The sequence below is a fragment of the Canis aureus genome, chromosome 6 (genome assembly GCF_053574225.1).
Source record: "Canis aureus isolate CA01 chromosome 6, VMU_Caureus_v.1.0, whole genome shotgun sequence".
In the NCBI taxonomy this organism is placed as follows: domain Eukaryota; kingdom Metazoa; phylum Chordata; class Mammalia; order Carnivora; family Canidae; genus Canis; species Canis aureus.
Genome location: NC_135616.1, coordinates 2,345,101 through 2,355,652, shown reverse-complemented (window position 1 = coordinate 2,355,652; position 10,552 = coordinate 2,345,101). Strand labels below are relative to the sequence as shown.

The 10,552-nt window shown below is 38.7% G+C and overlaps 1 protein-coding gene across 1 annotated transcript in view; it reads left to right on the top strand.

The window, feature by feature from the left end:
* The first annotated feature begins 283 nt into the window (after nt 1–283).
* CFAP53 (cilia and flagella associated protein 53) overlaps nt 284–10,552 on the top strand; it is a 36,708-nt gene continuing 26,439 nt past the window's right edge. Inside the window, exons 1-3 of the mRNA XM_077899859.1 lie at nt 284–679; nt 4,465–4,694; nt 5,168–5,341. Coding sequence (XP_077755985.1) covers nt 458–679; nt 4,465–4,694; nt 5,168–5,341 — 626 coding nt within the window. The 5' untranslated portion in view covers nt 284–457. The remainder of the gene's footprint in view (nt 680–4,464; nt 4,695–5,167; nt 5,342–10,552) is intronic.

Below are 10,552 nucleotides of genomic sequence, written 5' to 3'. Positions count from 1 at the left end.
GCTCTCCAGGCCTTGTTTTAGCTGGAAAATGAGGATAATAATGCCTGCTGCATCAACCAACCCTCTAAGATATTTGTGAGGTCCAAAGGTTTTATGTGTGGAAATACCTTGCAAGTTACTGTAAAGAACACAAGTATAAGGTGGTTTGTCCTGTGATGATTATTACCATCATCAAGATTCACCTAGAAATGGCCGCAAAATGTAACCTTCCCGCAGAAGATCCACTAACTTTTCTCATACTTTTAGGCCGATTTCAGGATATAATAGCAGTCAGTTGGAATGTAATTAGATCTTCGCCTTCACCTCGGGTTAAGGAGGCTTATTTCTGCTATTCTGATGAACTCTAGAGGAAGGGAGCAAGGTCGCCGGAGGCCTGGCCAAGGGCGGGGTGAGGACCGCGCAGACTCAGCTCCTCCGCTCTGGGAGGAAGTTACGAGCACCAGCGTCTGTGGTCACCATGGTGACGGGACCGACTTCGGCCCCTCCCACCTGCCCCTCACCCTGCAGGGTGCACCATGGCAACCAGACGTCTGCATTGCGGAAGCTGGCCCCCGCAGGTCTCCACGGTTGGGAAACTGGCGGACGCCGCCCCCATCCCGAGGGACTCAAAATGTACAGCCAGCGATTTGGCATCGTACAGCGGGAGGTTAAGGGCCCCACTCCCAAAGTGGTGATCGTGGTAAGCGCGGGCTGTGTGTGCGGGACCCTACCGCTTTCTGCCTCTCCCTGCACTCCAGGCCCAGCCCAGCCCAAACTGGCCCCAGCGCGGGGCGCTCTCTAGGGGAGCGGGTGCCTGATGCCCGGGGTTTAATTTTGAAAGGGAAAGCTAAGACCACTCATCTGGCTCCTGTACTTTGTTCCTCAACCCCCTAACCTCTACTCTCCCACCCCCACCTTGCATCAGTTATATTTAGATGCTGCATTTGTAGAATCACCACTTGGGATACTGAGACTTTTCAGTCTCCAAGATACCCGAAGGAGGTCTCTCCCCTTGTGATGTGGTGTGGCTGTCACAGAAAGGGCGCTTGGCTGGGGTGGCGCAGGAAATCAGGTCTGGGCTGGTGGTGATTCAGCTGTATGATCTTGCGCTGGTCCTGCATTCCCAGGGAAATCATAGGAGGAAGGGGAATTGGACTGTGAGGGGTTGTGAGCAGTTGTAGTGTCCTTCCTGTGCCAACTCAGCTGTAACAGAGGTATCCCTGCAGGCCTGCAAGAGGACAACTGGTTACCTCTAATGCTGGGGTGGGTGGTAGGAGGCCAGGAGAATGCTTTGTGCTTCACAATCTGATGGGTCTTGCTCAGAACCCCAGACACTTGGCCTATGCACCTAGATTCCTTTGCTCCTGCAAACTAGTTTCTACAGGCTAGAAAATCTTCACGTGTAACGAGGCAATTATAGGGGTATTGCTTGAGCCCCTGCTGTGTCCTCAGCACTGTGGGAGATACAGGGGTAAATACACTGACCCTGGGAAGTTTATTTTTCATTAAAAGTCTGATCCCTGCCTTACTGTTCTTATTATCTTATCGCAGAAACAGTTTGTTCATGCGTAAAAACATTAAAGGCTAACGTGGTAGATAATAATGTGCTATACTGTCTGTGATGGTACTTTGTGGAAGAAATACTAGGAATAATGAAGGATCCAGTTTTATTACGTACCACAGTGCAAATAGCAATTCTCAGTCTACTTAGAGACCTGCTTCCTCTTCTCTGGGTCCAAGGACTGTAGGTTCTGGTTCTGGAAACGAGTAGATTATTGGAGGCTTCTGCAGACTGTAGGGTTCAAGGTGGTAATTATAGATAGATTTCCTAAGGGACAGAAACTGATCTACTTTGGGTTCTGTATCCCAACACAGAATCCAGGGGCTGGGCTATTTATTGTTCGAGTGCCATTACTCATTTTGGGAACCAGTAAGGAACAGGGGGAAAAATTACCACCAAGCCAGAGAGAGAAGCAGGCTAATTGAATACTTTGAGCTTACAGAAGAATAAAGAGGAAAAGGGAAAAGTCAGGGTTGCGCATCTCTGATGTCAGAGTGTGGTAAGAAGCATGGATGTTAGTGATTGCAGGGTTGTGGTGGGGAAAGAATTAAAGCCACCAGAGATGAGACTTGATGCTGAACAATTCCTATGGGAGAAAGCAATAAATGATGTAATGTCTGAAGTAACAGAGAAGTAAAGAAGCAGTTATGTGGTGAGTGCTGCTTAGGGACCCAATTATTTAATTCTCAAAATAGTTTTTTAGGAGCACATTTATTTTACTCATTTGACAGGTGAGAAAACAGATTCAAAGAGATCAAGTACCCTGTTCAAAATCACACAGATGTAATGGATAGAGGCCAGAATCAAACCTAGACTGTAAAACATTGTTCTTTAAGATAAACTATAAACTCTCTTTAGAAACTGTAATTTAACATGTTACAGTGACAGAGCCTTCAGTGACCTTGTAAACACAAGGTAATGATTAAATTCTATGTTCTCCTGCCTTTAGCATGGTTTAGAGTTGCAGTGTCCAATATGGTAGCCACTAGCCATACATGGCTTTTGAGCACTTGAAATGTGCCTAGAGTCACATGTTGAAATGACAATATTTTGAATATATTGGTTAAATAAAATATATTATTAAAATTAACTTCCTGTTTCTTTTTGCTTTCTAAAATGCAGCTACTAGAAAATGTTAAACTATAGATCTGTTTTACATTTTATTTCTGTTAAGCTGTGGATTTTGAGTAATGCTAAGACTATCTATGCATGGATTGGTATCACCTTGTTGTTAGGGAACTCTAGATCCTATCTTACTCCTCCAGACACTGGGCCCTTCCTGACCACAGAGTCCTATACAGGATACCCCAAGCCTTGAAGGGCTTCCTGATCCCTGACTACTGCTCAGGGTTTCTCACCATCCTTCACCTCCATTCATTCATCTTTTCAGTCAAAATGTACCTCAGAACCAGGTTTCTGCTCTGACAGCTCAATACAATTGATTCTTGATGACCTTGGTGCTTGGTTCTCAGCCCATATGTCTACTGGAAGCCTGAATCCTGAACAAGGTGTAGTTGTGACCTTTTTCTACTTTATTATTACTGAATCTGCATTCATAAAATGCCATACCTATTAGAGAAGAATAGTTTGTTAATTGAGTGGCTCTAGGCTCTAAATAATTCTGATAATGGATCAACTCCCAACCATAATATAATCCCCAACATCATCTCTCTCCAACCCAGCTCAGCCATGTGTTATTTTGTTCAACTAAATCTAGGTACCTGTATGTGTGTACCTTGAACCCTGAATCTTTTCATCAAGTTATCTGCAAATGTTTGTTTTCTTTTCCCAGAAGACTCCTTTACCAAGACTTTAACACTAGTATTTTGGTAATCCTGACAGTAGTGTTCTGTGACTATTGACTTTCTGCCATATGAGTTAAGAATTTTGTTACTTGCAATTCAGCATCCTGGAGTCTCACTATTCACCTGAGGTTGACTTGATAAAACTGGCTGAAAATACAAAGCTCAAGACATTGGATTTCATGATGGCGCCAGGAGGAGCAGAAATTGCATCAAGCCTGCCCCAAAATGTTTCCTCCTTTCCTCCCTCCTTCCTTTCCTCCCTCCCTCCCATCTTTTCTCCTATTCTTTACATTGAGAAGCAACAGTGGTGAGGCATTATGCTCAATGCTAGGAATACAGAAATGAGAAAGAGATTGTCTACATGACTTTATGAAATGTATCAATATGTATTTAAAATAGTGTGTTTCCAACTTTTTAGTGGAATTTTGTGTAAAGAGAAATGTAGAAATTCAAGTTACCCCAAAATGTCAGGAGCACTATTCTTGCATTAAACTGAGCACAAGAGAAATAAGAAAGCTTTACTATCAGTTTTTCCCCCATTTTCCTTTTCCTTTTTTCCCCTTCCCTCCCTCCCTTCCTTCTTAGTAGAAGGTCTTTTTATTGTCACAACTCATTATATGAGTTGTGATATATATCCTACATAGTTAGAGATAGTAGCCTCCTCTAGTTGAAAAGTATTTTGACGCTATGTTGTCTATCCCTGAGAAACAATGTGGGATAGTGGGGGGGGGGGGGGGGCGAGATGAAGGTCAGGAATTAGAAGACCTCTAATTCTTGCTCTATCCAGGTTCACCCTATTTGAAGCACCTTGGACAAATCACTTCATGTTTGAGTTTGTCTAGATAATCTAGAGCCCTGTTCAAAATTTTAACTTTATAACTCTGTGAACTTTTATTCAAATGGCACTTAAGAAATATTTGAGATTGATTTGATGACATCTTATGTATAGGCTCAAAGACTCAAACATGTTAAACCTTAGTCACTTAAGCTCTTTGCAGTTGTAGCAGAATGTATTACTTTCATACATCCAATTTGATTTAGTGTTGGTGGAGGTAATGATTAATTGAAAGTATGCTATCGATTTTGGATCAATTTTAAGTGATAAGTATTTGTTTTCAGAGAGCCAAGCCTCCCAAAGTTCAAGGGGCTGAGCAACATCTGGGAAGAATCCAACACAGCCATCAGAAACATCATGCTATTTTGGCTTCCATTAAGTCAAAGGAGCGAGATCGCTTGAAAGTTGACTGGGACCAGCACAATGATCGCAAGTTTGTGGACAGTCTTGTGAAAGCAAGAATCAAGGATGCCATGCAAGGTTTTATTATCAACACTGAAGAAAGACGAAATAAGTAAGATTCACAAACCTAGTGCTTTGGACTATAAAACATTCCCAAAACCCAAATGGGAGATTGACCAAAAATCAAGTGAATTTTTATAGTAATTTTATAGATCATGGCTGAGATATTCATAGCTTTACCAAATTAATAGCTACTGCTTGTTGGATTTTCACTTGTGATAACCCACATTTGATAGGAAGCAAAAGAATGTATTTAGTACTGTTACTTTAATGAAAATTTGTTTGTGTTCTTTTGTTGAAGATGTATGTTATAGATCTAATTTGTACAAGATCAAATAAAATATGGCACATGTCATTCTCTATTGCTTTAAATGAGGACTAGTCTTGTTTTATAGAAGACTGCAATGAGATTTTCCTTACAAAATTTATGATTAAGCATGTGCTTTGGTAATCAAATAAATAAAAACCAATTAGAAAAATGGTCTAGGTGGCATGACAGTTTTAATTTTTTTGTAATTCTTTCAGGCTACGTGAACTTTTAGCATCAGAAGAAAGTGGGTATTTTACTGAGATGCAGTTGAAAGAAGAAACAATTGAAGAGAAAAAAGATAAAATGAGAGATAAAACAAGATTATTGAAAGAGAAGAAAGAAAAGGAGAGACAGGATCTTGTGGCTGAAAAACTAGACCAGCAATTCAGGTAATTATATCAGAAAAACACAGAAACTGAAGTTGGTGCAAAAAAAAAAAATGATTTAGGAATTCTAATTTATGGAAAAGTATGGCCTTAAGGTGGTATTCATGGTAGTTGTGCCTCTGAGTCTTGTAATTATACACATCATTGGATAATGCAGGCACTGAGGGTTTGCTGTTGTAGTATAGTGAGAATGCTTAGGACTTACTGTATTAGCACATTTTAAATATGTAATAGTCTTATTGTCTATAGTCACCATACTGTACATTAGATTCCCAGAACTTACTTATTTGTCTTATAACTGAAAGTTTGTGTCCTTTGGCCAACATCTCATTTTTCCCATCCCCAGTCCCTGGGAACCACCATTCTACTCTGTTTCTACACATTTAACTTTTTTTTCTTTAAATTAAATGAGAATACAGTATTTGTCTTTTGTCTGTCTGGCTTAACCCACTTAGTATAGTGTTCTCCAGGTTTATCCATGTTGTCTTAAGTGGCGGGATTTCTTTCATTTTTATATCGAGTAATATTCCATTTCACACACCAACACGTGCACACACACATATGTGTATATATTCACTTACACATGCATGTATGTGTATATAGATGCATATGTACATACATATATTGTGTATATATATATCATATATATATATCACATGTTTTTTTATCCTATCACATATCACTAGATGTTTAGAATGTTTCTGTATCTTGACTATTTTGAATAATGCTGCAATGAATATTATATTGCAGATATCGAGATACTGATTTCATTTCCTTTGAATATATGCCCAGAAGTGGGATTGTAGGATCATATGGTAGTTCTATTTTTGTTTTTTTAGGAATCTTCATACTGTTTTTCATAATAGTTATACCAACTTACAATCTCATGAACAGTGTACAAAGGTTTCCTTTTCTCTACATCTTTCCTAATGATTGTCATCTCCTGTCATTTTGATAATAGCTATCCTAGCAAGTATGAGGTAGTACCTCATTGTGATACTGATTTGCATTTCCCTGATGATTAGTGACCAAGTATGTTTTCATGTACTTGTTGGCCATTTGTCTCTCTTCTCTGGAAAAATGTCTATTCAGGTACTTTGCTCATTTTAAAATCAGATTTTGGGGGGCAACTGGGCTGTATGAGTTACTTAAATATTTTAGGTATTAACTGCTTAACAGATACATAGTTTGAAAATATCCCATTATTACCTTTTCACTTTGTTGTTTCCTTTACTGTGCAGAACTTTTTTTGTGTGTGCAGAACTTTTATTTTTATTTTTATTTTTTTTATTTTTTAAAGATTTAGAAGCCTGCCAAGGGATCACTTATCTCTTTTTAAATTTTTTTTAAATTTTTATTTATTATGATAGTCACACAGAGAGAGAGAGAGAGGCAGAGACATAGGCAGAGGGAGAAGCAGGCTCCATGCACCGGGAGCCCAACGGGTCTCCAGGATCGCGCCCTGGGCCAAAGGCAGGTGCTAAACCGCTGTGCCACCCAGGGATCCCTGTGCAGAACTTTTTAGTTTGATGTAGTCCTACTTGTTTATTTTGGTATCATATCCAAAAAATCATGTCAAAACCAATGTCAGAGATTTTTACCTGTTTTTGCTTATGTGTTTTATATTTTCTGGTTTTATGTTTAAGTCTTTAATCCATTTTGAATTAGCTTTTATGAATGGTATATATAATAGTCCAATTTCATTTTTTTTCATGGGGATTATGTTTTCCCAAGATTACTTATTGAAGAGACTATTTTTCTTCACTTCGTGTTCTTTGCCTTACTGTAAAAGATTAGTTGATTACATAAGTATGAATTTATTTCTGGGCCCTCTATTCTGTTTCTTTGATCTATGTATCTATTTTTATGCCAGTACTATACTGTTTTAATTAACTTTGTAATATAGTTTGAAATCAAGTGTGTGATGCTTCACGCTTTGTTGTTGTTGTTGTTGTTGTTGTTGTTTTTAAGATTTTATCTATTTATTCATGAGAGACACACACACAGACAGAGTGAGAGAGAGAGAGAGAGAGAGAGAGAGAGAGAGAGAGAGGCAGAGGCACAGGCAAAGGGAGAAGCAGGCTCCATGCAGGGAGCCTGACGTGGGTCTTGATCCCGGGTCTCCAGGATCACGTCCTGGGCTGAAGGCGCTGCTAAACCGCTGAGCCACCCTGGCTGCCCACTTTGTTGTTTTTTTTAATCAAGATTGCTTTGGCTCTTTTGTGGTTCCATCTGAGTTTTAGGATTTTTTTTTCTATTTCTGTGAAAAATTCTATTGGAACTTTGGTGGAGATTGCATTGACTGTGTAGATCACTGCGTGGTATGGACATTTTAACAATATTGATTCTTTCAATCCAAAGACAAATGCTATCTTTCCATTTATTGATTCTGTCTTCAGTTTCATTCATCAGTGTCCTGTAGTTTTCAGTGTATTAATCTTTAACCTCCTTGGTTAAATTTTTTCCTAAATATTTCATTGTTCCTAATGCTTTTTACAAATGGGGTTGCTATCTTAATTTCTCTTTCAGATAGTTCATTTTTAGTGTATAGAAATGCAACTGATTTCTATATGTTGCTTTCATATCCTGCAATTTTACTGAACTTATTGATTAGTTCTAACAGTTTTTTTGGTGGAGTTTTTAGGGTTTTCTATATACAAGATCATGTCATGTGCAGATAGTTTTACTTCTTTTCCATTTTGGCTGCTTTCTATCTCTTTTTCTTGCTTAATTGCTCTAGCTGAGACCTCCAGTACTATGTTGAATAAAAGTGACAAGAATGGGCATCCTTATCTTGTTCCTGATTTCAGAGGAAGAGCCTTCAACTTCCTACCTTTGAGCATATGTGTCTTTATTGTGTTGAGCTACATTCCTTCTGCACCTAGTTTGTTGAGAGTTTTTATCATGAAAGTATGTTGAATTTTGTGAGATTCTTTTTTTCTGTATCTATTGCCATGATCCTATAATTTTATTCTTCATTTAGTTAATGTGGTGCATCACGTTTATTGATTTGTGTATATTGAACCATCTCTGCCTCCCAGGGATAAATTCCACTTGATCATGGTATATGATCCTTTTAAAGTGCTGTTAAATTTGGTTTACTAGTATTTTGTTAAGAATTTTTACAGGTATATTCATCAGGGATATTGGCCTGTTATTTCCTTTTCTCATAGCGTCCTTGCCTGGCTCTGGTGGGAGGATAATGTTGGCCTCATAAAATGCATTTGGAAGTATTTTCTCATCTTCAATTTTTTGGAAGCTTTTGAGAGGGATTAGTATTAATTATTCCTTAAATGTTTGGTAGAATTCACCAATGAAGCCATCTAGTCCTGGGATTTTCTTTATTGGGAAATTTTTTTATTAGTGATTCAATCTCCTGATTCATTATTAGTCTTTTCAGATTTTGTATTTCTTCATAATTCAGTCTTGATAGGTTAATATGTGTCTAGGAATCTATCCATTTCTCCCAGGCTAATTTGTTGGCTTATAATTGTTCATAGTAGCCCTTTATGATCCTTTGTGGTTTTGAAGTATCAGTTGTAATGTCTCCTCTTTCATTTCTGATTTTATTTATTTGAGTCATCTCTCCTCTTTCTTAGTCCAGCTACAGGTTTGTCAATTTTGTTAATTTTTTCAAAAAACCAGTTAGTTTCGTTGATCTTTCCTCTCATATTACTAGTCTCTATTTTATTTATTTCTGCTTTGATCTTTGTTCTTTCCTTCTGCTAACTTTAGGCATAGTTTGTTCTTTTTCTAGTTCCTTGAACTGAAGTTAGGTCATTTTTTCGAGTTTTTTCTTTTTTCTTAATATAGGTGTTTATTGCTATAAAAATCCCTCTTTAAAAAAAAAGATTTTTTTTTTATTTATTCATGAGAGACACAGAGAGAGAGGGGCAAAGACACAGGCAGAGGGAGAAGCAGGCTCCATGCAGGGAGCCCGATGCGGGACTCAGTCCCGGGACTCCAGGATTACGCCATGGGCCGAAGGCAGGCGCTAAACCACTGAGCCACCCAGGGATCCCCCTGTAAAAGTCCCTCTTAAAACTGCTTTTGCCACATCCCATAAGTCTGGTATGTTCTGTTTCCATTTTCATTTGTTTCAAGATATTTTCAATTTCCCTTTTGATTTCTTCTTTGACCCATTGGTAGTTCAGAAGTATGTTTTTTAGTTTCCACATTATTTGTTAGTTTTCCAGCTTTTTTCCTGCTATTAATTTCCAGTTCTATACCATTGTGGTCAGAAAAGATAATAAGATTTCAATCTTTTTAAATTTGTTAAGACATTTTTTGTGACCTAGCATATGATATATCCTGGAGAATGCTTTTCTCTGCTTATCTACTCTGGATACTTTCAAATTTCATATTTTTGAGTTCTTAGATTTTTTTTTTTTAATTTTTATTTATTTATGATAGTCACACAGAGAGAGAGAGAGAGGCAGAGACACAGGCAGAGGGAGAAGCAGGCTCCATGCACCGGGAGCCCAACGTGGGGTTCGATCCCGGGTCTCCAGGATCGCGCCCTGGGCCAAAGGCAGGCGCTAAACCGCAGCGCCACCCAGGGGTCCCAGTTCTTAGATTTTTTTATTCTACTTGATCAAATCTGGTGTTGATGTCCTCTCTGCATTTTTCATTTCACATATTGTGTTTTTTCTTTATTCATGAGATACACAGAGAGAGGCAGAGACATAGGCAGAGAGAGAGGGAGAAGCAGGCTCCCTATGGGGAGCCTGATGCTGGACTCAATCCCAGGACCCTAGGATCACAACCTGAGCCAAAGGCAGATGCTCAACGACTGAGCCACCCAGGCATCCCCCAACATGATCTTTAGCTCCAGAATTTCTGTTTGGTTATTTTTTTATGATTTCTATCTCTCTGTTGAAACTCTCATTTTGTTCATGAATTTTCCTGATTTTGTTGAATTGTCTGTCTCTGTTCTCTTGAAACTCACTGAGCTTCTTTAGAACAATTATTTTGAATTCTTTGTCTTTAGGATTGATAACTAGAAAATTATTGACTTGCTTCGGTGACATCATGTTTTCTTGATTTTGTGTTCCTTGAAGTCTTATGTTGCTCTCTTCACATTTGAAGGAGTTACTGCCTCCAGTCTTTATTGGATTGCTTCTGGAGATAAATACCTTCATCAGGCAGCTCAGCTAGGGATTCTGAGGCTTTCTCAGACCTTTTAACATATGTGCCTGTGCTTCACTTCTTGTT